This window comes from Meles meles, chromosome 3, assembly GCF_922984935.1.
Source record: "Meles meles chromosome 3, mMelMel3.1 paternal haplotype, whole genome shotgun sequence".
Lineage (NCBI taxonomy): Eukaryota > Metazoa > Chordata > Mammalia > Carnivora > Mustelidae > Meles > Meles meles.
In genome coordinates, this window is record NC_060068.1 from 118,963,034 (window position 1) to 118,989,557 (window position 26,524).

At 50.2% G+C, this 26,524-nt stretch overlaps 2 protein-coding genes and 1 non-coding gene across 17 annotated transcripts in view; 2 read left to right on the forward strand and 1 right to left on the reverse strand.

The window, feature by feature from the left end:
• Nucleotides 1–16,315, forward strand: RNF44 (ring finger protein 44). 12 transcript variants are annotated; one of them, XM_046000224.1, is made up of 12 exons: nucleotides 5,026–5,614; nucleotides 8,581–8,668; nucleotides 10,570–10,721; nucleotides 10,900–11,119; nucleotides 11,543–11,710; nucleotides 12,127–12,300; nucleotides 12,410–12,571; nucleotides 12,655–12,779; nucleotides 13,102–13,189; nucleotides 13,278–13,399; nucleotides 13,534–13,633; nucleotides 13,824–16,315. In XM_046000224.1, the coding sequence occupies exons 3-12, from the start codon at nucleotides 10,615–10,617 to the stop codon at nucleotides 13,884–13,886; spliced, it is 1,329 nt and encodes a 442-aa protein (XP_045856180.1). In that variant the 5' UTR covers nucleotides 5,026–5,614; nucleotides 8,581–8,668; nucleotides 10,570–10,614; the 3' UTR covers nucleotides 13,887–16,315. The 12 variants fall into 12 exon arrangements, with proteins under 12 accessions (XP_045856183.1, XP_045856180.1, XP_045856182.1 ...); XM_046000226.1 differs by having other exon boundaries at nucleotides 8,584–8,668; XM_046000221.1 differs by lacking the exon at nucleotides 5,026–5,614 and adding an exon at nucleotides 5,638–6,399.
• LOC123938652 (mitochondrial import receptor subunit TOM7 homolog) overlaps nucleotides 15,447–26,524 on the reverse strand; it is a 16,338-nt gene continuing 5,260 nt past the window's right edge. The window contains exons 2-6 of one of the 4 annotated variants that reach the window (XM_046000238.1): nucleotides 24,807–24,887; nucleotides 24,189–24,225; nucleotides 19,678–19,924; nucleotides 16,947–17,828; nucleotides 15,447–15,628 (exon numbers count right to left, since the gene is read on the reverse strand). In XM_046000238.1, coding sequence (XP_045856194.1) covers nucleotides 19,735–19,924; nucleotides 24,189–24,225; nucleotides 24,807–24,876 — 297 coding nt within the window. In that variant the 5' untranslated portion in view covers nucleotides 24,877–24,887 and the 3' untranslated portion in view covers nucleotides 15,447–15,628; nucleotides 16,947–17,828; nucleotides 19,678–19,734. Of the gene's footprint in view, nucleotides 15,629–16,946; nucleotides 17,829–19,677; nucleotides 19,925–23,990; nucleotides 24,146–24,188; nucleotides 24,226–24,806; nucleotides 24,888–26,524 lie in introns of those variants that run through there. The other 3 variants (XM_046000236.1, XM_046000235.1, XM_046000237.1) reach the window with 3 other exon arrangements.
• TRNAQ-UUG lies at nucleotides 22,782–22,854 on the forward strand. Its single transcript has one exon. It is a non-coding gene; the product is annotated as a tRNA-Gln (tRNA).

Genomic DNA, 26,524 nt, shown 5'->3' on the forward strand with positions numbered 1-26,524 from the left:
GGGGGGGGCCGCGGCAGGCGGTGCTCAGGCCGCAGCGGGACCCGGACCCCGGGCTGCAGCGGGAGCGACTCGCCGGCCGCCCGGTTGGGGTGGAGCCCAGCTGCGGTCCAGGTAACGCCTGGCCCGGACCCTGCGCCATGCGCCTCAGGCTCGAGGCCAGCGAGGACGGAGCAATAGGGGGCGGCCGCGGGCTGACAGAGTAGCTCAGGGACTTCCAGCGAGGCCTCTGCCTGCGTCTGCAGTGCTGAGCTCGCTGTCCCGGGACCGGGAGCCGGAGGTGCTCCGCTCACCAGTGCCTCCTCCCGCCCGCTAGGTCCAAGTGCCCCAGTTTGGGGACAGCCTCCCACGAACTACGAGTCCCAGAGTGCCCTGCGCCCCGCACGTGACCCGACCGACACCCACCCCACCCCCACCCCCCGCGGCTTCCGGCTCCCACAGGGACCCTGTCGTCAGGGAGCCGGAGCGAAAGTGGCGCCGCAGTCCTCCGGCTTCATAACGTCCTCCAAACATTTTACCAGCACTCCTTGTGCCAGCCTCTGGGGAACCAGAGCTTCCCGAGCCTTGCCCTGGAGCGTCTGCGGGTCCGAGGAACAGGCCACCACACCCCAGCGCCGTCGATACAGCTTTCAGAGTGGCAGAACGCGGGGGGGGGGGGGGCGGGGGGGCGCGGCGGTCCAGAGAGGGTCTGTGTCTTACGCAAGGTCACAGCTTCCGTTGCCTAAGGATCTCTAGACTCGAACTGAGGGGCTGTCGGGGGTCAGGGCGGTGGTGTGGACAGGATGGGATAAGAAGCTGGCCCTCAGTTGAGAAACTTACATGGAGAGAAAGTGGAGAATTCAGTTGAACTCATCTCCTTGGGTCTGCCAGGCGCCGCACTCCTGCAGGCCCCGGGTTTTCATCTCTGGGTGATGTGATAGTACCTGCCCCCACCTCTGCAGACCCCGGGAGTTACAGCGGCCAGAGCTGCAGGGGGAAGGGAATCAGAAAGGGAAACCCCTTCCAACTCCGGGCCCACGAAGCTCACACACTCAGGTGCAGACCCAGACCCGGAAAGTTGGGCAGGTCCCGTCAAAGATGCACACATAGTGGGAGACACTGTTGACCCACTGAGGTAGGTACTGTCCCCTCCGTTTTACCCCTGGCCAAACTGAGCTGTAAAAAGGTGGTGACTTCCTCAAGATGACATAGCTAATAAGAGGCAGAGCTAGGCTCCAAGCCCAGACAGGCTGACCAGAGGCTCTGTATTTAACCATCAGTGTGTGCCTGTCCTCAGTAGCCTATAGGAGATGAATAATAGCGGTGCACACTAAGTGCTCAGTACCATGTGTCACTAGTGTTATTGTCTTGATTTTACAGATAAGACTAAGGTAGAGAGAAACCAAATAACTGACCCAACTTAGAACTAAAAGTACCCCTGACCTGAGCCCCAGGCCAGTGAACACCTTAATGGACGCCCTGCCCTACCCCCATGTGCACAAACAGCCACTTCTTTTTAGGGGAGCTAAAGCTTAGAGCTCAGATGTGAAGGTGGTGTGTTCAGGCATGTCCTGAGCAGAGAGGACTTGGCAGGGAGCCCATCGACCCCCAGTCTGGGGTGTGTGAGGCTCTGGGCTCAGGTCCGCAATGCTCTGTGGTAGCGGGGAGGTCTTTGTCCCAGGCTGGCTCTACCAGGCTGTGCTGTGTGACCCTGGGTGATTCCCTCAATCTCTGCTCCACAGGCTACTTGGGCCCTGCATCTGTAGACGTTGAGGAGTCTTAGAAGAAAGGAGTGGTGTGCTTTCTGACCCTGAGGGAAGAATGGAGGCAACCAGCTGTCCAAGTCTTAGGGAGGGCAGGGCCCCAGCAGGAATCCATGACAACCTCCCTTTCTGCCAAGTGGAATCCCTCCCATCTGAAGAGGAGCTTGTGGGTGGAAGCTGGAATGTAACATCCAGAGCTTTGCCTTGGAGGGACTGGGATTTGAATCCTCTGCTGCTCAGGCACAAGTCCTTGAGCCTCCATGGTCTACTTTTGCCTTGGTATATCTGTGCTTTTTATTATTGAGCAATCCTTGGGGACTCTGTTTTGACATTTGTATTGCATGAACCAAACTTAATGTGAGATTAGAATGTGATCCCAGGTTTGCCCCTTGATGGCTAAGTCATCCCCCTTCTCACCCATTTCTTCATCTGCAAAATCCTGGCACCTAGCTCTTTGGTCATCTGGAGGACCAGTGAGACGATCAGAATGGGACTTGCTTAGACTGTGCAGGAGACCCTAGAACCCAAATTTCTCCACAGAACCTCACTGCAGGTGCTTGCATACGAATGAGCCGCCCCCACCTGTGGCCTCTGGAACCCACTGGGCCACACTTCCGGGATCTGAGGCAAGGAGAGGCACTTCCTGAACCACTTTCCTCATCTGTGAGATGAAAACAGAACCCGTCTTCAAGTGGCAGGGGTGGAGTAGGGTGGATGCAAGTGGGGCACACGGTACATGTGCAGGCCATATCACTATGTTGGGGTTCCCAAGCAGACCTGTAGGTGAACCTGAGGGGATTTCACAGGAAAGCCCAGACTTCTGGCTTCTCTGGAAAATCTGATAAAATTGAGCCTCCTGCCCACTTGCTCCAGGGTGATTCTGCATGTGCCCAGGAAGGTTTTTCAGATCAGGAGAAGTGTTACTGGCCTCTGGCCCTGGGGGCACCCTGGGGGTCTGTGGGTGCTTGCTTAGGGCCTCCCAGGGGAGTAAGCCAGAAGGTCATGCGTGAGAAAGGACAGAGCAGGGTTTTCCCAGCCCTGTAGAATCAGAGGCGAGAGTCAAACTCAGAGCCCCTTCCTTAAGCATCTGCTGCCTAGTGTGAGCCAGCGCCTGCTGGGGTGGGGGAGCAGTCCCGTGGAGATGGTTTTTCTGCCATCCTGGTACAGTGTGGTAACAGCTGTGCTGTGCATTAAGGAAGCCAGGGCAGTTGACTGCAGAAGACAGGTCAGGGAGCCTTCACAGAAGCAGTCTTGGAGCTGAACCCCAAAGGCTGAGCAGGGTTCTGCTGGAGTTACAGGGTGGTGGGGAGGTTTTAATTAGAGCTGTACAGAGGTTTGGTGGCTTCAAAGTACCTGGCTTGATTGTGTCTGAAGAATTGCATTCTGAGGGTGCAGGAGTGGTAAAGTGGTCTCTCTCTGGCAAGTCACTCTTGGGCAAGTCACTTCTTTCCTTGAGCCTCATATCCTCACCCATAAACTGAGCCCTTCCGGTGAAGGCTAGGATGATAGTGCACTTAATGATGCTGAATTCCCTTAGGCCAGCTGGGGGTTATGGAGTGAGACATGAAGTGAAGTGACTGTGACAGGGCTATGTGCAAATCAGATGATATGAAGACTGGGGTACGTCTAGCCCTGAGTTCAGAGATGGGGGAGGTTCAGTACATGCTGGAGACCCCAGAGCTTCCTATAAGAGGTGAGATGGGAACAGAGCCCTGAAGGACAGAGAAGAGAAATAGATTGGTAGCAAGGAAGAGAAAGGGTATCTGAGGGAGGCAGTCCAGCTAAGCACAGGCAGGAAAATTGCAGGCAGGGAAGGCCAGTAGGTGCTCCATCATGGTGGTGGGAGAACTGGGGAGAGGTGAGCCTGAAAGGCTAGGGGAAGCTGGTTAAGCACAGCACCAGTGGCAGGCAGTAGGGAGCCATTGCAGGTTCTATCTCTACACAGGCAAGCAGGGGGTGGTCTTAACAACATGGCACCTTCCAGTGAGGGGAGGATTTTCTAGTTGCTTTTACATAATGGGGAGAAATAGAAGGTCAGAAGAGATATAGGAGAAGGGAGAGTTGATGAAAAGGAGTTGCTTAGAGAAAGGCATCCCCTCTACACCCCCATTCATTCTCATGCACACATAGTTAAAAGCAATGGTTAGAGTTGGGCAGGTAACATCGACAGTACTGCATCATGAACTTGCTTTCCTGTGCTTAGATATCTGCAAAGTGCCCCTGGGAACCATCTTCAGTCATTGCATTGCTGGCTGCACATCCACCGTGCAATAATAGATTGTTGCTGGCCTAAACAAAACTTGAATAAGTATCTCTGTTCCCCAAATTTCTGGGTTGTTTCCATTGGATAACTTTCCTGAAGGGGGATTTCTGGATTTCTTACTTTAAGGGAACAGAAGTTTTTATGGCTTAGAAGATTTTAAAAAATACTCCTTCACAGTAATTTTTAAAAATTTAACTTTTTAAAAAAGATTTTATTTGAGAGAGAGAAGGAACAAGCAAGGGACGTGGCACCCAATCCCAGAACCCTGGGATTATGACCTGAGCCAGGAGAGAGTCTTAAACTCCACGCAGTCTTAAACTCCAATGCAGGGCTCAGTCTCACCACCCTGAGATCACTACCTGAGCTGAAACCAAGAATTGGAGGTTTAACCGACTGTGCCACCCAGGCACCCCTGTATGGTTTTGTGTTTTGTTTTGTTTTTTTTTAAGAGCAAATGTACATAAGTATATACAATAAAAAGTCTTATCCTCCGGATCCCATACTCTCTTCCAGTTCTCCCTGAGGACAGTTGTTTCCTGTATCTTCCAGAAGTATTCTGTGCAGATATTGTATATATCCAGTTTTCAAGCAAATTGCTTTCCATTTTTATTTTTAAATTTGGGGTTATGAAGTACACTGAAGCAGCATGGAAAATGACACCACCCCACCCCCAGTAGCCCTACACACAGGCTTTAACAAATGTTAACATTTTGCATTGGCATCTTGTTTTAGGGGGTAGCCCTATGTCAGTACAGCCCCACGCGGAGCAGTCCGGTTATTGATCATATGCACAATATTCTTGTCAGCCTGTGCCCAGCTCTTGGATATTTAAAGCATTACTGATTTTTTTTTCTTAAATAATCGATGGGGAGGTAATACCCCACTTTGTATAATGTTGCCCCTGTATTAAGGCAGAGAAGAACGAGCTCGGCTGTGGTTTCGGTTCAAATACCTATTCGGCCACCATAGCTGTGTGACTTGGGGTGAGTGGGTAACGCCCCCCTTGACCCTCCTGACCCATCTGTAAAATCCTGTAGCAATCCTTCCTTCTCATCGCTGCTGGGAGGAGTACAGTAGGAAACTGAAGACTTATTTGGGCTTAGTTTTCTAAAACCCTTAAGCAGGTAGGCCTCCATAGAGGAGACCAAGCTCTCCCGGCCACGCGCCAACTGCTACCAGAGCGCCGGACGACTGCAGCTCGTGCTTCAAACTGTTCCCCGTCCCTTTCCCGGGCCACGCCGGGGGCGGGGCGGTTAAGTGTCTCTGTGGCGTCGGCGCACGCAGGACCAATCCCCTTGCCCCGCAGGCGTTAGCTCGTTTGTATGGGTCACCCGCTATTGGTCCGTTGGGCAACCCAGGTGTCCCAGCTTTTTAAAGCTGCCGCGTAGTATAAACAAGGAGATGCGGGGCGGCCAAGCCATGATGTCATCGCGGCGCGGTAGCTCTTGGGGCTGACGTCATCTCCGGGGAGGTTGCCGACCCAAGGCTGTTAGAGCCTTCCTAACCCAGTTGGACTGGCTTAAGAGGCCGCTCCTGCCTCGTCGAAGGTCAGCCCCATTGCACTTAAGTATCCCAGGAGGCGCCCCGTTCCCGAAGAGAAGACCATGACACAGTAAGTCCGAGCTGCGGCTCTTCCAGGGGGACCCATTTCTCCGGCAGGGAAACTGAGCCTCAGAGGCGCGAGTGGTTCACGAGTTTGCATAGCAAGTTCGAGTTGTAGCTGGTTGGCCTAGCCCACCCCGGGGTCTCCCATCTTTAACTCAGGCCATGTGGCCCCGCCCCCTGCTTGTGATGAGGGCGGTCACTTTAAGTGCGAAGGTGGGGGCAAGAAGGAGGTTTTAAGAAAATCTGCCTTTCAAGATGGCGTCCCACTAATCACGTGCCGAGTCGCGGTGAGCGATTGGCTCTCATAGCCCCCGCGGGGCGGAGCTCTTGGCAGGGCTGCCGCGGGCAGCCGCCGGCTACTGTTTGCCGGAACCTCCCGGCGCGCCCCCGCGAGCCCCCCTCCCGCCCGGCGCGCGACCCCGCCGCTTCGAATGTTGTGAATCAAATGTGGGGTTTGTTACATTCCGCTGCCGTCGCGGACAGTTCTTAAAGGGCCAGCCGCCTGCAGCTGCGCAAACCCGGCTACTCCTGCGCCGCCTCCCGCTCCCGGAGGGCCTGGGCTGAGAGAGGCAGACCGCGCGTGGGCCTCGCGAGGCAGACGCCGGCGGACCGACAACAAAGAGAGCCCCGGAAGGAGCTGGACTGCCCCCGGACCGGGAGGGTGGGGAGGGGAGCACATTGTTCCGCAGGGCGGGGGCTCTTAAAGGGTCCAGGCAGCCCCCCTCCCCTCTGTCCAGCTTGGCCGTCCTAGATCGGGAACAAAGGAGCCAACGTGTGGCCTGGCGGCCCAAGGTGAGTAGGGGCCAGAGCCCCAACTCCCTATTTCCGCATCCGTGGAACTCCTGTCCCTCTCCCCTGGGATTGGGGGCTGTGATCTAGCTGGCTTCGCAGGGGTTAATCACGGGCGGTCCAGAGGGGATAAGGAGAGACCTCTAGAATCAAGGAGGACTTCCCCCCCCCCCCAACCCCCAAGGCCGGGTCGAGCCTCCCTTCTCCGGAGGCTGACTGCTGCGGAGGCTGAGTGCTGCGGTTGGAAAGGAAGGAGCCGCCCCCTCCCCCTGCCGCCGCCACTTCCTTTGTTGTTGCTTTTGTCTCACGCCGAGCACATGGTCCGGGAACCTCGGCTCTTAAAGTCACAGCGCTCTGGCCCCAACGCCGCAGTCCGGCCTCCCGCCTCCCCTGTCCTTCCGAGCGCGGCACAAATAAGTGAGGGGGGACGTTGGGGGTCTCCTCGCCGGGCGGGTGTCTGTACCTTGGCCCCCCATCCCCGGGGAGGGGTGGCTGAGGAAGCTCCCCGGAGCTCGGAAACCTGCGTCTGGCCCGCGTTGAGGAGGGGCTGGTCCTTCAGGAACACTGGTTTCCTCCCCCGCTAATGTGACCACCTGGTTTCTTGCGTCTTGTTTCTTCTGGTTTTATTTGGGCGTTCTAGGAAGGAGAGATTTCCACCCCCATTTCACAGCTGTGACAACTGAGGCTTACAGAAACAGAGAGATTTCCTTGACCAAGGTCACCTAGGGAACCTGGGCTAGCCAAGGACTCCTAGCTCTGAGGCTGAAGGTCCTACTCTCAGCTACCTCCAGGCAGCACACGTTGGGAGAGCTCTGCTTGCCTACCAGGCAGTAGTGGCTTAGCCTGCCCCTTGCGGGGGAGGGGGCTTCTCATTCTGCCTAAATCTACTCGGGCTCTCAGGCAGACATCCCCAGGGCAAATGACTTGGCAGGGGATCCCTAGACTTGGACTGGAATAGCTGCATGGGGCACTGGAAGTAGGGAGTTGGCTGCCTCCTGGGGAAAGAGGTGGCTGCAAAGTGTGCCTGCTTTCAGGCAAGATTGGGTTTGGGGATGGGACCCTGCAGACCCATGTGCCCACACCTCATTGAAAGTGCAGCACCAAGGACTATGGAAAGACAGAAATTGGGGGTGGTCACCTGGCCACCCTTGCAGTTTGACCTTGAGCAAGTTGCTTCCTCCAACTCTGGGTCTCAACTTGCTTCATTCAGCACAATAGTTAGTCCTGAGTGCCTAAAACAGAAAACTCTTGATCCCCTTTAGGGACTGAAATTAGTTGGGATTAGGTGGGTTTTGGGGCTACTGATGCTAATGAGAGTGTCAGGGGTTCGGGGGATCCGGGCCTTGGTGGCCAGCAAGGCAGAACTAATTCTGTCTCTCTCTGGCTTTGTGGGCTAGAGCAAGTTATTTCCTTTCTCTGGGTCTCAGTTTCCTCAACTGTGAAGTGGGTGTGTCCCTTCCGCACAACCTCTGTTCTTAGTAGGACTTCCAAGAACCAGGGGTCCTTCCCTTGCTAGCTGGGGTTTCCCCTAGGGAGGCATATTTCCCAGTATCTCTTCCAGAGCTTGAAGTGGCACCTGATTTTTGTTTGTGAGGGTGAGAGTGGAGGTTAGCCTCTCTTAATTTCTAATAGTGATCACTCACACATGCGCTTTAGAAATCACCTTTCCTTTGCGCAGTCCTTGCTAGTCCACTGTCAGGTGGTTATCTGGCTGTTCCATCTTACAGGTGAAGAAGCTGAGGCTGAGAAGGGAAGTGATGCGCCCAATCCTCAGCCAGGACTGTGGCCAGAGTCGGGGTACCGTGTAGAAGAATGCAAGGGTTGACACTTAAAACTTTGGCACAATCATCTACAGCGGGAGGCTCTTTGGTCTTCTGGTTTGGTTTCTCAGCTCCTTGCCACTTCCCTTTCCTGAGGAATGAGTGTTTTTGAAGGGGCTAACCAGAGCAGATTCCCATGTGCCTGAGCCTCTATGCCATCCACATCCCGCAGACTTCAGCAAGGCAGCCTGGAGCCATTGAAGATGCTGCCTGGGCCAAATCCCAGTGCACTCAAAGCTCTGGCTGACAGGCTCTGGACCTCACCTCTCTGAGCCTCAGTGTCCTTACATCTGAGGGTTGCTATGAGGACTCAGGATGGCATGTGAGAAGTGTCATAGTCATTACTGTTAATATTCTTTATCAGCAGGACTGTCGGCTCCCAGGATCTCCGAGGTCAGTTAGAGCAGAGGTGCCCAAACCTGGCTGTGCCATAGAAACTGCTGGGGAATTTGGTAAAATATCTCAATGTCTTTGTTCCCCAACCCTCTAAAGATTCTGATCCAGAAGGTCTGGAGTGGCCTAGGAGTCTCTCGTTTCAGATATTTAGGGGTATGCTAGGAGTCTGTCTTGGCCTTTTTGCTAGGCTGGATTTTCAGCAAGAATCAGGAAGACTGTGGGTGTACACATGTGTGAAGGAGGTACACTCAGCTCACCCCAGGGGTTACAAACCTAGTCACCTATGGTGGGCAGGTAAAGAATGGGCTTTCGGTGGCCTGGAGAGAAAGCTCCCCACTCTAGCGAGAGAAACCAAGCAGAAATGAGGGCCTAGTGGGACCAGATTTTCTGCTTTTTTTTCCTCTCAGGAAGGAACAGATTTTTATGTAATCTCCCAATTTTTAATCATGGGCACCAATTTCCCTCCTGCCAGACTGTGTGATGGGCTCTTGAGTGTACATTTACCACATCATTGCTGGACACAGGCTGGTCACTGGGCTCTGCCCGCCCTTCTGCCAAGTGCCAAAACCCAGGTTAGGCAGGAGAAATGTGAATTCCAGCTCTTACATGCCTGGCTGTGGCCATGGCCAGATGCTATCCTAGCAAGTGAAGAGCTTCCCCTGGACGCTGGCTGTGAGAGTTAGGGCCCCGGCTTATAAAGCCGAGCACAGAGGAGGTGTTCTTGCCACTGCTGGCAGGAAGGAACGAGGTGTTGAGGGTATGGTACACTGGCTCCCCAGCTGTGTCAGCAGGGAGGGAACACTGAAAGCTGGGTGTCGAGATGCATAGGAGTTCTGTCAGATGGAGAAGGGGCGGATGGAGGAGGCCTCCCTGTGGCAGGAACAGCAGAGGGCTGGTCCTATTTGATGCACCCTTCAGCTTTGCAGGGCCTGACAGGTTCCAGAGTTTTCTCCGCCAGGGCCTCATCCCAACCTCTGGAGTTAATAAATGGTTCCCCCCAGCTTATCCCACCTGGACCCCCAACTCCTACCCGAGGGAGGAGACCTGCCCCACCCCATTCCCACTCAACTTCCTCCTTTAGGTTCTTGCTTCCCCTTTTTTCTCAGCAAGCCCCACCGCCACTTGGGGGCTGTGTTAGGCCCCCAGAGCAAGGGCCTGGCTGTATGCCAGACGCACCCACCCACCAGTGGCCACTTCCTTCATTACCTCCTGCAGAGCGCTTGGGCTAGACCCCTTCTTGCTGGCAGCAGGGTGCCATGAGAGGCTTGTGGCCAGCTCACCTCCCAGTTTTGACACTTGGGCAAGTCCCTTTCAATCTCATTGACCCTCAGTTTTCTGTTCTGTGAAATGGACCTTGAAAAGTAGATGAAGTCACATGTGGGTAGGCACTGTGGCAACTGGTTATGGAAAGAAAGCTGACTTGAATTGAGAACCCCTGAGGGCAGGAACTGGGTCAGAACCTCTTACCTGGCAATAGTGGAAAGAGGAGGCCTGATTGGAGTTCCCCTAGAGCCAACACAATGGAATGGAGGAAGCTGGAGTGCCCTCCCAGGGACCCCCTGCTTCCTGGAGGTTGAAGTTGTTGATCACCACACCAGAACAGGGACCCCTGAGGAACCCAGCTTGAGGGAACCTTAGTGGAGCCACCACCTGACCCGGAAGCATGCTGGCCAGCCCTCTTAACTCACCACAACCCTGAAAGGGAACTTGATTCCATTTCACAGAGCAGGAAACTGAGATCTGGGCTCTCTGTCCCTGATCTGTCATCCTGGATCCCCAGTGCCCAAGAAGAAGGCCAGACCCAGAGTGCACACTGCGCATGGAGTACAGGGGCATGGTGGACATGAGTAGCCCTTAGAATCAGACTGCTGAGGTTTGATTCTGTCTCTGCAATCCCTAATGGGGCAAGTGACTGGACTTCTGTGTGCCTCAGTTTGTTTATCTGTTTGCTTCCTAGGGTTGTGAGCCCTGGCCCAGCCCCTCCACCCCTCTGCCACCCCTGATGCGACCATGGGCTCTGGCAGTGACTAGGTGGCCACCCTCTGCCCCTGTGGGTCAGCGGCGATTCTCTGTAGGACCCAGCACTACCCCGGGCCAGCTCCGGGGAAGGTAGGAAGGAACCTCCTAGTCCTACAGTGCTTAGAGCCCCTGGTACCAGGGCTGTCAGCTTGGGTTGGGGCATAGGGGCCAGGGGTGGCAGGGCACAGGGCCCTGAGTGGTCTTCCTTCCCTAGTGGGTAGTGACCTTGGCTTCTCTCCATGCTCTCTGAATGAGTGGCTCCCCTCAGTCCTACTGGGGCCTCCTCTCTGTGGTGCAGCCCCAGCCGCGAGGGCCCCCTGGCCAGCCTGCCTGCCCAGGATGAGCGCTTACCCTCCCAGCAGCCATCACCCCGACCACCACACCTCCCTGTAGAGGAGCACCGAGCCTCGGCTCCTGCCGGCAGGAGCCCCCGAATGCTGCACCCAGCCTCCCAACAGAGCCCGTTCATGGTTGATCTCCACGAGCAGGTAGGCAGAATACCCATCACCTCCATTTCCCCACCCTGCTGGCCCCTCCCCACCAGCCTCTGGCAAGCCTGTCTGAGGACCGGAGGTAGCAGAACCCTGATTTCCCCTTGCTTAACTCATTGCATGTTCAGTGAGGCATTATTAGCCCTGTTTTACAGGTTGGTAAATTAAGGCCCAGAGAAGGGAAGGGCCTTCCTTAGGACTACACAGTGGGTGAGTGGTAGAGTTGAAAGCCCCTCCCAGGTTCCCAGAGGGTTCTCTCTGCCTTCTAGGGCTTGGGACAAGGAGTACCGGCAGGTGGGTACCTAGGTAGGCCCCAGCTAGAGAAGGGAAGGGAGGTGGCCCAGCAGGGCTTTTTTTTTTTTGAGGGCAGCAGCATGGCTATTTCCTCCGTACACTTCCCGGGTTTCTCTCTGCCCACAGGTGCACCAGGGACCTGTCCCTCTGTCCTACACAGTCACGACAGTGACGACCCAAGGCTTTCCCTTGCCTACAAGCCAACACATCCCTGGCTGCAGTGCCCAGCAGCTCCCAGCATGCTCCGTGATGTTCAGCGGGCAGCACTACCCCCTCTGCTGCCTCCCACCCCCGGTGAGTGAGTGCCTCCACCTCCTGCCCCATCCCCACTTGAAAGCCCCAGACAAGGCCAGCAGCGAAAGCAAACTGAACTTACGACATCCATCCACAGTAGCAGAGTGCCTACCCAGCTCCAGGCTTCCACCCTGCCCAGAAAGGCACGTGTACCTTCGCGGACAGTGAGAGAGCACCTCAGGGTTCAGAACCTTCCTCACCCCATTGCCTACCTTATGGTTTGGAATTGTAACTGTGGGCCTTAAAAGAGTGTAGTATCCTGCCTGGGTGGCCTCTGGCAGGGGTAGGAGGGGTCAGAGGCTTCAGTGAGGTCACCTCTCAGTGGGTGGAATGGCCCCTGGCCCTTAGCCCAGGCATAGGCCCAACCCAGAGCCTAGAACATTCTGCAGCCCCCTACCCCCTCCCTCTCTTGGCAGCTGATCCAGGCGTGTACCATGCAGCAGCTCCCCGTGCCCTATCAGGCCTACCCTCACCTCATCTCCAGTGACCACTACATCCTGCATCCCCCACCGCCAGCCCCACACCCTCAGCCTGCCCACATGGCACCTCTTGGGCAGTTTGTATCGCTGCAGGCCCAGCACCCGCGGATGGTGAGTCTGGGCAATGGGTTTGATGCCCTAGGGGATGGCATGGGGGCCAAGGCTTCCCTTGTTAGTGAGTCTGGCTGCCCACCGCCCCCGTCCCCCCTGCTTTTTCCAGCCTCTGCAGCGGCTTGACAACGATGTGGACCTGCGGGGGGACCAGCACCCCTTGGGGAGCTTCACCTACTCCACCTCTGCTCCAGGCCCAGCCCTGTCCCCATCTGTGCCCCTGCACTACCTGCCCCACGATCCACTGCACCAGGAGCTGTCCTTCGGTGTGGTAAGTACCGTCCCCAGCCAGACTCTAGGGTGATCGGGAGACAGGTCCACTGGGCTGACCTGCACCTGGCACCCCTCTCGTAGCCATATTCCCACGTGATGCCACGGAGACTGAGCACTCAGAGATACCGCCTGCAACAGCCGCTGCCCCCGCCACCCCCACCGCCACCACCGCCACCGTATTACCCCAGCTTCCTGCCCTATTTCCTGTAAGTACCAGCACATCTGCCCCAGAGTCATGGTGCTCTGGTCTCCTGGGGCCTCCAGTTGTTGGACCCAAACAAAGCCCCATGGGGTACCTGGGGCCTCTAAAGCCATCTGGCATCCCCACCAAACCATATACATTCTCAACACTTACCACCTGGGTTCCTGGCCCTCCTACAATGTCCTGGGACAAATGCTGGAGTCCCTGGTGTGAACGGTGCAGAGCTCTGGGCTTTGTTTCACGGAGGGAGTCGGGAGCAGCTCTGTACCCCCTACACCTACTGATCTTGACCCTGGGCCCCCCACACCTGTCTCCCCCTCCCCTAGCTCGATGCTGCCAATGTCACCAACAGCAATGGGGCCCACCATCAGCCTGGATCTCGATGTGGATGACGTGGAGATGGAGAACTATGAGGTCCCGTGGAACACTGTCCTGGGAGGTGGGAGCCTGGGGGACCTCCAGCCCTGAGCATTAATGACCTTCCCTTCCTGCCTGGACACAGGCCCTCCTGAACCTGGCAGAGCGGCTAGGAGATGCCAAGCCCCGAGGCCTCACCAAAGCGGACATCGAGCAGCTCCCGTCATACCGCTTTAACCCAGACAGCCATCAGTCAGAGCAGACACTGTGAGTGCTGTGCCCCTATCTCCTGCCCCTCTGTGAGCACAGGGAGACTACAAGGGGACCCCTTTCTCCAGGGGGTTTTCTGCTATGTGATGAGCCTCCCCCTGCCATCAGTGACACTCTGTGCCCCCTACCAGGTGTGTTGTCTGCTTCAGTGACTTCGAGGCACGGCAGCTGCTGCGAGTCCTCCCCTGCAACCATGAGTTCCACACCAAGTGTGTTGACAAGTGGTTAAAGGTAATGCAACCCAGGCTAGATTCCAGATGTTCATCGTGTGGTAAGGGAGAGGGGTGGATGTTGGAGGGTTTCCCTTGTCATCATCTAGAAGTTCAGGCTCTGTTCAGGGGTCAGGTCCCAGAGGCAGAATAGACCCAGCTGGGGTGGGGGACAGGCAAGAGTGGAGCCTGATGTGTGGCTGCTCTCCCAGGCTAACCGGACGTGTCCCATTTGCCGGGCCGATGCCTCCGAGGTGCCCAGGGAGGCTGAGTGAGGCCCACAGCCGCCCAGGAAAACCCTGCCCGAAGCTCTGGAAGCTCGGGTTGGGGGACCTGGGGAGGACGGGGAAGGAGTGGCTCAGGCCTGCCCCGTCACTCCCGCCTGCATCTCCAGAGCTGGTGCCAGGTCAGCCCCGAGAGAAGCCCCTGCAATAAGCCCCTGCATTTGCCAAGCTCCAAAGACTCCTGCCCCAATCTGCCTGCCAGTCTGCCCACCACGGAGCTGCCTGAGTTTCCTTCACTCAGTGTCCCTCCTATTTGCCCTCAAGTCTGTCTCCTTTTCCTGCCAGCCCTGGGAGCCAGGAGTCCATCCTCCTCATCCCCCACCCCGCCACCCCGAGTGCAGCTGGGGGAGATCCTCAGCCCCAGAATGGTCAAAGGGGCCTCCATCCTGGGTTGCCTGGTCTCTTGCACTGAAATGGTATGCTGTCTGACTGGGTGACACAGACAGGCGTGCGGACAGAGGGTAGCATGAGGCCATTTCCTGAGCCCCAGGCCTGGGTCCTCCTGCCTTTACCCCAGACAGACTCAGGCAGCCAGCCCTATCCAGGCTGCTGTGAGGGTTGGCTCCCTCAACGACCCTCACCCCAGTCACAACATTCCAGCCCACCCCCAGGCTGGAGGGTATCAGAGCCAGCCTCCTGAGCAGATGGGAGACAGGCCCTGAGCTGGGGCGGCCTGTGACCTGAGGGGGCCTAGGCCATGCAGGGGAGACGTGACCTCCTGTGTTCTTGGCGGCCACCCCTTCCTGGCAGTGACGGCAGCCAAACACATGCCCAATCTCCCCTTTCTGTTGTTTTGCATGAACGTGAGGAGCAGCAGTTTTTGTTTATTCATTTGGCCCAAAATCGCGTGTAGGATTTGGGGGTGTGGATTTTTAAATAATTTGTTTCCTTTTGGTTTAATGGGGGATATAGGGACCAACCAGGACCAAGCGCCCAGGGGGCCGGGAATGGTCTGGTGGTGCCGCCTGGTCTGCATGCATGTGTGCGGCTGGGGCTGGGCTGGGCGGCTGGCAGTCAGGGCTGGGGTTGGGGGGTGGTCTGTGCTCAGCTGATAACTGCCATGCACTGTACTGCACACGTCCCCAGAGCCTACCGGGACCGTACGCTTTTCAGGGCATTTCTCCCTCCAGCCAGGGCCCATCTCCCACCTGACGGGGCAAGTCTCCTCCAAGGAAGCCCCAGGAGGACAGGGACCAGGGAGGGCGTGGACCCCACCTCCAGGGGCCCCCTTCCAGCCTGAGCCCTGCCCTCCAAGGTCTGGAGGAGGTCCCCGGTAGGGTCTGGCTGAGCTCCCACCTTCTCTTTCCCTAGTCCCATTCCTTTCTTGTCCTACCCCCGCTGGGGTTGCTGCCCCGAACGAACCGCGTGTGGGGCCGGCACATCCTAGCAGGCAGCCCCTGGCGCCTGCTGCCTCAGGGATGCTCCAACCACCCTCGTTCTCCCCGCAGCGGCCCTGGCTCCCTGCCTCCCCTCAGCCTGCCATGGGGCCCCATCAGCCTGGCCCCACCCCCATGGAGAACCCAAAGTCTTACTGTATATAACTCCAGGTGATGTTTCTATATTTATAGCAGTGTTGAAACCCCATGTGTTTTACAGAGAACCACCCTCTCCAAACCCCCCCTCCCTTTCCCACCCCGACAAAAAGGTTTTCCAGATCCTCAAGGTTCCTGGGGCGGGCGGAAACAGGCTCACGGGTTGTGTGTTGGCTGCAGCAGTCATTCCGACGAGCAGCTCTGGGGGGGAACACAACATTTAAAAAAAAAATCATTAAAAAAAAGATTTATAAAACAATTATTTAGGATGTTTGTGATTTGCCGACCTTGCTATAGATGCCATGTTACCAATGATTTCCTGTGGTGGGGGCTTGTCATTGTTTACTCTTTTATTTACCAACTTCTGGCCTAGGCATGACAGTGGGCACCATCCCCCAGCCCTGGCTGGGCCCAGCACCTGTGTTCTGTGTTAGAAAGGTGTTTTATGTATATGTGTGTGTGTGTATATATATATATATATATATATATATATATACACACATATATATATATATAAAATTACATATATATATATAAAAATACATGTAATTTGGGGGGCCCTGTTCCTTGCACATTTTACAGTTACCTCATTTTTCCCATGTATGTATTTGAGAAAATGCTAATATATAGAGAAAAAAAATGGTTCTTAAAGCTTAAATGTGTGGTTTTTCCATTCCATTGGATTCACATTGGTTTGTAGCATTTAACATAACTAGTATGTTGTATTATATATATGTGTATACTGATTGAAATTTTTAACAGATTTGTACTTTTTTTAAAATGAAAGTTGCTAGTTCTGCTTGACCAAGTAGTGCAATCATTATTTTTTTTAATATTGTTGCTGATTTCAGAGGGATATTCACTAATAAATGTATGATGTATATCAAGTATTGCCCAAGCTGCCTTTGGATACCTGTGTTCTTTCTGTGGGAAGTGGGGGTAATGGCGGTCTGAGAGTGGGTAGGGGATAGGGATGAGGTGGGCAGAAAAGACTGTTCTCTGCTGTGGCACCTTGGGGGTACCTCCTGATCAAGAGGGTCTGCCAAGCCAGGTTAGTGATGACATTCTGGGCCATCTGCTTCACACTCAAATTAGGCAGGATTCTGTTGGCAAGTGGCAAGATTCCATGAAACTGGTTTTAGGCAACCATCACTTGGTGGTCTCTCATTTCAATTCTGGAGGTAGGTTCTGCCTCAGGTGTGACTGGATGGGGCTCAGGCATGTTATAAACCAAGGTCTCCTGTCTCCTTCATTTTACAATTTTGTTTTGAAGGAGCTACTTCTGTGTGGTGGTTCTTGGCAGCTCTAGTTCAGTTTCTTCTAGTTTAGCATCATTCCATGGGAAAAACATTTTTTCCCTGGAATTCTAATGATATTTCTGGGATGGAGTCTTGTTAGACCCGGTTTGGATTGTGGGTGCATCCCTAAGCCATTCATTACCATAGCAGGGAGCTACACCAGCATGGCCAGCCTAACTTGCATTACATACCCTCCCACACCCAGGCACTACTAAGACTACCTGGACGTGAGTCCATCTCCAGGCTCAGTGGGGACTAGGGGCCTGAGAACTTCCCAGGGTACCAGGTTGGTGACACGGTTACATAACTCTTAACCCATGATGGTGTATGGTGCTGCAAGAATATCAGCTGATTGTTAGCATGTCAAAGCAACATGGTCTGGAGCAGGAGCAGTGGGCTGGGGTCAGGAAACTCAGGACCTGGTGTCTGTGTGATGCCACTCTCTGTAGCCTTGGTCAGGTCACTTTTCTTTTAGCCTCTGGATCAACTGCAAAATAAGGGACAATTAATTGAGTGGTTCCCTGTGTCTCAAGAGACAGGGCTATGGGAGCATAAGCGGGGTTAAGAAGGGCTCTGTTAAACAAGTTTGGGAAATTCCACACTAAAGGTAATAGGAGCCTATGCCGCAGGGCTTCTCTGAGCCTTGGTTATGCTGATGAGTGTTATAAGCCTCTAGAAATGGATACTGTGAGCAGCACTTGCTATATTGGGCTCATCTGGCTAAATGTAGTGCTCAAATTGCATTCTCTGGGGGCACACTGGGAAGTGTTGGACTAGACCAATGATAGTGACAGAGTTCCAGGGCCCTAGTCTGAAGTCTAGGGAAGTCTCTGAGCTTTTTTCAGTATTTAAAAAAAACTTACAGGAAAGCTGATGATCTTATCAGTTGATTTAAAAAAAAGAAACTTGGCAAGATTGAACATTTATTCATGATAACTCTCAGCAAGCTAGAAATAAGATAACTTCCTTAGCTTGGTAAGTAACATCTACAAAAAACTCAACAGCTAACAATGTAATGGTGTGAAAGACTAGGTGCCTCACCCTTGAGATCAGGACAAGGCAGGAATATCCACTCTCACCACTCCTTTTCAATATCGGAAGTCCTAGCCAGCACAATAAGATAAGGCAAAAAAAAAAGGAAATAAAATTAAACATAAGATACTGAAAAAAAAATTGTCCCTCTTTGTAAATTTGATGACCTATAAATTATCAAAATCCCATGGAGATTTTGAAAATCCCAAAGAATGTAAAAAAATGGAACTAAATGAGTTCATCAGGTCATAGGTCACAAGATGAATATACAAAAATTAATTATAGTCTATATAGTAGCAATGAACACATGAAAATCAAAATTTAAAACTACAGAGTCACTCAAAAGGTGAAACCTAAATCTAACAAAATGAGATCTGTGTGTTGAAAATTAATAAACACTGGATGAAAGAAATCAAAGACCTATATAAAAGAAGAAACATGTCATGTTCTAGAATTAGAAGACTCAGCAATAGGTTAAGATGTGATTTCTTGGAGCGCCTGGGTGGCTCAGTGGGTTAAAGCCTCTGCCTTTGGCTCAGGTCATGATCCCAGGGTCCTGGGATCGAGCCCCGCATCGGGCTCTCTGCTCTGCGGGGAGCCTGCTTCCTCCTCTCTCTGCCTACTTGTGATCTCTGTCTGTCAAATAAATAGACAAAATCTTTAAAAAAAAAAAAAAAAGATGTGATTTCTTCCCATATTGATCTATGTGATTTAATGCGATTCCTATCAAATTCTGGCAGGTTTTTTTGTGTGTGTGTGAGATGACATTCTTCAAAATTCATAATGAAAAGGCAAAGAAACAAGCAGCTAAGATAACTTTGAAAAACAAGAAGAAAGTGAGAAGAACCACCATACTTGATTTTAAGAGTTACTGTAGATCTGCATTAAGACACCATGGCAGAGGGACAGACAAGTAGATCAATGGAACAGAAAAAAGATCCAGAAAGAGACCCGCACAAGTAGGGCCAGCTAATTTTTGAGCATTCAATGAAAGATAGGCTTTTCAATAAATAATACTGGAGTAGCTGAACATCCACTAGAAAAATTAAAAAGAAACGTAAGTCACAATACAAAAATGAACTCAAAACAGATCAAAGATTTAAAGGTAAAACATAGGGGCACCTGGGTGGCTCATTCAGTTAAGCATCTGCCTTCAGCTCGGGTCATGACCTCAGGGTCCTGGGATTGAGTCCCTCAGCGGGGAGCCTGCTTCTCCCTCTCCCTGCTACTCCCCTTGCTTGTGCATGCTCTCTCTCTAATAAATAAAGTCTTTAAAAAAAATAAAGGTAAAACATAAAAGTGAAAAACATTTAGAAGAAAACAAGTGAAAATCTTCACTAGGACCTACAGTGAAGTGAAGACATCTTAGACATGACACTGAAAGCAATCCATAAAAGAGAAAGTAATCAACTAGACTTCACCAGAAATTAAATGCTTAATTTGCAAGTCACATATATGAGAAATGACTCATGTCAGATGAATAAAGAACTTTCAAAACTCAACAAAAGACAGTCCAATGAGAATATGGGCAAAAGACATGAACACATTAAACAAAGGATATTTCATTTGTTCACCACCATAAGCTATTAAGGAAATGCAAATTCAACCACAATAAGATTATTACACACCTGTAAAAACAATGAAAATAATAAATAGTGTCAATATCAAATTCTGGTGAGGATGCTTTGCATCCTCCTACATCGATTTCTCCTACATCGCAGATGGGAATACTAAATAGTACAGCCACTCTGGAATATAGTCTGGCAAGTGTTTTTTTTTTAAACACTTATTTTGATACAATCCATGATAAGTCAGTAGAGGTTCCACTCTGCCACTGAAGCATCTGTGAAGAGCCCTGTACCATTCAACTGATGAGCATCTAAAGGATGTCCCATCTTTTATCCCAGCCACCACACATACCTTCCATGTTGTTCCTGTCCATTAACTGCTTCCAAACCCAGATGACCAAATAGTTCTTTATCCCCTGAGTAAACTAAAAAGGGTTGGCTTGGACATTCCAGGATCTGCACCCCTCCTAAATCCCAGGCAAATCATGAGAAGAATAAGGTTCCAGGGGCTGGCAAACTGGCCCCCCTTGAAGAGCTGCTGCAGCCTCTGCTTGGCCTCTTTGCTCAGCTTCACCATGGTGACAGCCTGGCAGTTTCCTCTAAAAGTAAACATATACTTATTACATGACTCAGCACTCCTGGGCATTTATCCCAGAAAAATGAAAACATGTTCACACTAAAACACATACATAAATGTTCATAGCTGCTTTACTCGTAATCACCCCAAAGAGAGAATAATGTATACGTCCTTCAGTGAGCAAGTGGATGAATTGTGATCCATCCAGATCACAGAATACTACTTAGCAATAAAAAAGAAAAAACTAGGGGTGCCTGACTGGCTCAGTCAGTGAGCGTGCAACTCTTGAGGTCATGAGTTCAAAGCCCACATTTGGTGTAGAGTTCACTTAAAAAAAAAAAAAGGAACTATTGATACATGCAACAACTTAGATGGACCTCAAGGCAATTATGGTGAGTGAAAAAAGCCAATCACAAAGGAGATATATATATATATAAAATCAGTATTAGGAGAGATGGAGAATAGATTCGTGGTTGCTAGGGGTTGGGGATGGTGGAACAAGGGTGTGTGTATGTGTGACTATAAAGGGATACCAGGGGTAAGATCTTTGTGGCAATGCAGTGGTTCTGTATCTTGGTTATAGTGTGGTTACATGAATTTATATAAGTAATGAAACTGACAACTACAAAAACACACAAATGGGTGGATGTAAAACTGTTGAAAACTGGATTATATCAATGTCAGTTTTCTGGTTTTATGCAAAATGTCATTATTGGTGGGGCGCCTGGGTGGCTCAGTTAAGCGTCTCCCTTCAGCTCTGGTCATGATCTTGGGGTCCTGGGATCAAGCCCCGCATCGGGCTTTCTGCTCAGCAGGGAGCCTGCTTCCCCCTCTCTCTATGCCTGCCTCTCTATCTGTGATCTCTGTCAAATAAATTAATAAAATCTTTAAAAATAAAAACACATACATACATAGATACATACATACATACATAAAAAGATGTACTCATTGGGTTACATAAGACATTTTTGTAATATTTTTACAAGTTCCTATAAATTTATATGTATTTCAAGTAAAAAATTTTTTAAAAAGCCTTTGGGAAGTTGGGTAAAGGCTGACATTATGAATCAGATTAAAATCCTATCATTTTTGTATTACACACAGAAAATCCTAATGACTCCACCAAAAATTATTAAAAGTAATAAAAGAATCAAGTGGCAGGATACAAAATTAATACCCCAAAATTGGTAGTGTTTCCATACACTAATAATGAAGTGGCTGAAAGAGAAATTTTTTAAAAATCCTATTTACAGTTGTACCAAAAAGAATAAAATACCTAGGAATAATTAACCAAAGAGGTGAAAGAACTATACTCTGAAAACTATAAAACGCTAATGAAATAAACTGAAGATGATGCAAACAAATGGAAAGATGTTCCATGCTAATTGTTTGGAAGAATTAATATTGTTAAAATTTCCATATTACCCAAAGGAAGCTAAAGATTCAGTGCAATCCCTATCAAAATACCAGCAGCATTTTTCAATGAACTAGAACAAAAAATACTAAAATTTGTATGGAAACTACAGAAGAATTACAGAAAACTTGATTAAGAACAAAAAAGCTGGAGGTATCCCAATCCCAGATTTCAAGACATACTACAAAGCTGCAGTAATGAAAACAGTGTGGCACTGGCACCAAAATAGACACATAGATCCATGAAACAGCAAAGACCCCAGACATAAAACCACAATTATACGGTCAGTTAATCTATGACAAAGAAGGCAAGAATACACAATAGGAAAAAGACACGCTTTAATAAATTGGTGTTGCAAAAACTGGACAGCTACATGCAAAAGAATGGAACTAGATCACTAACACTATGCACAAAAATAAACTTGAAATGGATTCAAGGCCTAAATATGAGACCTAAAAGCATAAAAATCCTAGAAAAGAGTACAGACAGTAATTTCTCTGACATCAGCTGTAGCAACACTTTTCTAGATGTGTCTCCTGAAGCAAGGGAAACAAAAGCAAAAATAAACTATTGAGACTACATAAAAATAAAAAGCTTTAGCACTGCAGAAGAAATAAAACATCAACAAAACAAAAGACAACCTACGGAATGGGAGAAGATACCTGCAAATTATACATCTGATAAGGGGTTAATTTCCAAAATATATAAGGAACTTACACAATCATCACCAAAAAAAAAAAAATCTGATTAAAAAATGGGCAAAGGACCCGAATACACATTTTTCCAAAGATGACACAGGGATAGACACAAACACATGAAAAGATGCTCAACTCAACATCACTAATCATCAAGGAAATGCAGAGTAAATCTACAATGAGGTATCACCTTACACCTGTCAGTATGGCCAAAATCAAAATGACAAGAAACAACAGTATTGGCAAGGATGTGGAGAAAAAGCAACTATTGGTGGGAATGTAACGTAGTGTACAGCCAACTGTGGGAAACCTAGAAGGTATTATACTAAGTGAAATAAGTCAGACTGAGAAAGACAAATACCAAATGTTTCCACTCATAAGTGAAATCTAAAAAAAAAAAAAAAAAAAAAAATTATTAAACAAAAAGCAGAATCAGGCCTATAAATACAGAGAGCAAACTGATGGTTGCCATAGGCGAGGTGCGGGGGAGGATGAGCAAAATGGGTGCAGGGGAGTGGGAGATACAGGCTTCTAGTTACAGAATGAGTAAGTCATGGGAACAGAAGGCACAGCATAGGGAATATAGTCAATGATAATTGTAATGGTGTCGTCTGGTGACACCAGCTACACTTGTAGCGAACATAGCATAATGGATAAACTTGTTAAATCACTGAGCTGTACACCTGAAACTAATGTAATGTGGCATGTCAACTATACTCAAATAAAAAATAAGTTAAAAATTTTTTTTCTAAATCCTATCATTTTGGGACTCTTGGATGGCTCAGTTGGTAGAGCATGCGACTTTGGATCTCAGGGTCATGAGTTCAATTCTCACTTTGGGCATAGAACTTACTTAAAAAAATAAATAAGATATTTTTTAAAATCCTATCATCTTTGGGCTGTACTTCTGTTACTTAAAGGTGTGGCAGTGTTGCAGGGTTGGAGGTAGGTAGAAGTTCATTCTGGTTACCACGCTGTTCTATCAGAAGCTCTGCCTGCCAGTAACTACAACTATGCCTGACCCTGGTAACCATTTCTTGAAGAATGAAGTGGCAATCAAGTGTGTCTTTTCTTTAATAACGGTTGGTAGAATTGGTAACATCTCACCAAGGGGTGCACACCACAGGTCCTCGGAGGGAGGAAGGTGGAGCTCCAGGAACAGACACTTTCTCACCCCTTTGGCCATGGTGCCTCAGCACCCTTTGGATTCAGCCTGTATGCTAATGGGAAAGACTTTCAGGGTTCTTCTCTGGGCACAGGTGTAAAAGCCTACATACTCTGTAAGGGCAGTTTAACTGCCACTGAGTCCTCAGCACCTTGTAGGCTGCTTTGCATGTTGTTTGGCTAAATAAAGTCATTCAACAGAACTGGCTGAGTGTTTCTGCCCAAAGCCATGCACTGTTCTAGGCAGTGGGGGAACTCCAGTGAATGAGACAAAGTTCCTGCCTCCAGGAAGCTGGCATTCCAAGAGAGACAGAATATATAAGTAAAGAATAACTTTAGATTAATCACAAGGGTCATGAAAATGGGGCGGTCTCCCAGAGGTGACATTGAGATCAGTGAGGCCTGAATGATGAAAAGGAGCTACCTAGTCAGGAGAAAAGCATTCCAGGAGGAGGGAACAGAACATGCAGAGGCCCAGAGGTAAGAAAGAGTTAGGGCAAAAGCACAGGGTGAAGTTGAAGAGATGAAGTTGAAGAGGTGGTCAGGGGCCAGGCCCCAGAGGGCCTTATAAACTGTAGTGTTTCATTTGCTCTTCAGCTCCCTTAATTGAGGCATTATCATCTTTGGTTTCCCGCTGGAGGAGCTGCAGCTCGGAGAGGCCACAGCCTAGCCCTAGGCCCACACAGAAAATGGCAAGAATCAGGATAATCTGGTAGTCTTTCCACTCCTGCATTCTCCAAGTCAGAAAACCCACTTTTGAAAAACTCTAACAGAGGTCAGTCCGTTTTCCCCCCTCCTCCATGCTCCACTGCTACCTTACAGCCTCCTGGGATGCAACAGAAAATGGAAGTCCTCTGTCCCTTATGGGGTTCTTGGGGATGACAGCCACAGAAGGAATGTTGTCTCCTCTTTTCCTTTTTTTATGAATGGGGACACTGATTGCAGCCCTGGAGATAAACCCCTTTGTCATTTCACTGGAAGATGGGTGATGTCAAAGAAATGGGGTTCCATACTTGTATTTTCCTCCTTTCACCTGCCTCTCCAGCTTCCCTGTGGGAGGGAATGGAGGCAGTAGAAGAACTATTATCACAATCTCGTCTCACTCTTGTTAGCCCCTGCATCTCCCCTCCTTCCTTCAAGTCAGACCAGGTTCTCATGGTTTCCCCAACATGCTGTTTTTACCCATGTTGTGCATGCTGGTCCCCCTGCTTGGAAGACCATTCACATTTTGTGAGTGCCTACCATACTGCCAAGTTATCCCTCATGGAGTCCTTCTGTTTTCTTTACTGTAAAACTGTTACTACCTCCCTCATACTTCTGCTGAGGAAAGGGAGGCCCAGGGATGGGAGAGGACTTGGCAAAGATCCCAGAGCCAATACACACCAGAGCTGGGATCAAGGGCTCAAGCCCAGGTCGGTCTACCCACCCCTGCAGCCTTTGCCATTGAACCACACTATGTAGCCTCAAATGTCTTAACTTTTCCTGGTAAGCATGCTCCTTTCCCAAAGTTCAGTTTGAATGCCTCTCCTCAAGTGAGCTTCCCCAGATCCCTCCCTCAAGCCAGAGCAGGCCACACTTCTACTCTGCTTCCACAGCCCACCATGCAGACAGCTTTCCCCCACATGTCTCACCTGTTATGATCAATCCCGCTGGCTGCCCATGTCTCTGCTTCACTAGACCAAGGGCCATCACAGTCACCATGTTCCCAGATCCTAGCAAAAGGGCATGGACACAGTAGGCATCAGTGAGGGTTTTCTCAACAGATGATTGAATAAGTGAACAAATACGCTGCTGGGAGGGAAAGCATGAGGGAAGTTGACCCCAGCCCTGGGGCCCAGGTGTTTGCCCAGGCCCTGACCTCTCGTTCTTTCCATCGTCCCAGCATAGTAAATTAACTGTTAATCTGTCCCGTATCCAATGATCTTTCTGTACAATGATGATTCCTCGAACCATCCCCTCCCTGACCTCCACAGTTCTGACAAGCTGAGGCAAACTCATTGGCCTCTGCTGTTATTTCAACCTCAGATCAAGTCTCTGACAGAGAATTGCACACTGGGAAAGGCCTCCGAAAAACAGAGGGCTCACTGCCAGTCAGTGCACAACACAATAGCAGGTGCTCCGTCAGAAATTAGCCACATCTGCTGAGCAAGAAGGGATTTATTTTAGCAAATGAATAAAGATTTGATGTATTTTAACCAAAGTATATCCAGGAAAAAAAAAGCTTGAAGCAAATATGCCTAAATATTAATAATTTGGGGTAGCAGGAATGTGAATAAGGGTTATTTTCTTTTTTATACTTTTCTGCAATTTTTTAAAAAGGCCCTGCCATATATGGGGTGCAACTAAGCACAGAAACCCCAATCTACTTGCCGATTATGTTCCTCCCTCTCAAAGGTGGGAGTCCTGACTTCCCAAGGGTATCTTCTACCTCTGACAACACCCTCCCACCAACCCACCTCTTCTGAAACCTGGACCTCACCCTTTCTGTGATCTTTCAGTTCTGGGACCTACCCCATGGTCTTTCAACATATCAGTTTTTTTCCTTAAATTAGCTACAGTGGATTTCCTGTTTGTTACTTGCAACTAAAGATCTCTAATAGAAAGGTAAGAGCTACCTGAAAAGATCCAGATGTATACAATTACTGTGTTCCTAAATTGGTATACCATGCTAATTATGATTTATGTCTACTTTCCTTGCTAGTACCTATGTTACAGTAAGCCAGAGTCTTATAAAAAGGATTCTGGAAGACCAGAATCACGTGGTCTGGGCACTGCCTGCTGGCCACCAGAAGAGTCTGAGGAATTGACAGCATGTCTTTTACACTATTTCTCTTGGGGCGCCTGGGTGGCTCAGTAGGTTAAGCCTCTGCCTTCGGCTTGGGTCATCATCTCAGGATTGTGGGATTGAGGCCCACTTCGGGCTCTCTGCTCAGCGGGGAGCCTGCTTCCCCCTCTCTCTCTGCCTACCTCTGCCTATTTGTGATCTCTCTCTCTCTGTCAAATTTCTCCTGAGTACCAGTTGTGTTAGTTTATCTTTAGGCAGGAAATGCACGGTATATTTAGGGAACAACCAAGAGATCCATAATGGTTGGTTAGTGTGGCCATGAGGAAGAACAGAAAAACAAAGCTATGAAGCTCTGCAAGGGCCTAGAGTTGAAATCTCCAGCTCAAGGCTGAGGAGCTGGACTTTGACCTGGGTGGGACAAAGGAGGTGCTGAAAACTGAATGCCCGCATGTGACCCATTTTCAGAAAGGAAATTGGCAGCAGGAAGGAAATAGACTGGTGACAGGGCCTGGCTTTTCACGTCTTTCCTTACTATGTATTCTGGTCTGAGTCTCACCTGGGCTC

Excerpts from the sequence above, each read along its gene's own strand:
- RNF44 (XM_046000227.1), top strand. The coding sequence starts at position 10,615 with ATGCGACCATGGGCTCTGGCAGTGACTAGGTGGCCACCCTCTGCCCCT. Across the intron at positions 12,572-12,654 it reads AGGAGCTGTCCTTCGGTGTG|CCATATTCCCACGTGATGCC; the intron begins GTAAGTACCGTC and ends CCCCTCTCGTAG. Across the intron at positions 13,634-13,823 it reads GTGTTGACAAGTGGTTAAAG|GCTAACCGGACGTGTCCCAT; the intron begins GTAATGCAACCC and ends CTGCTCTCCCAG.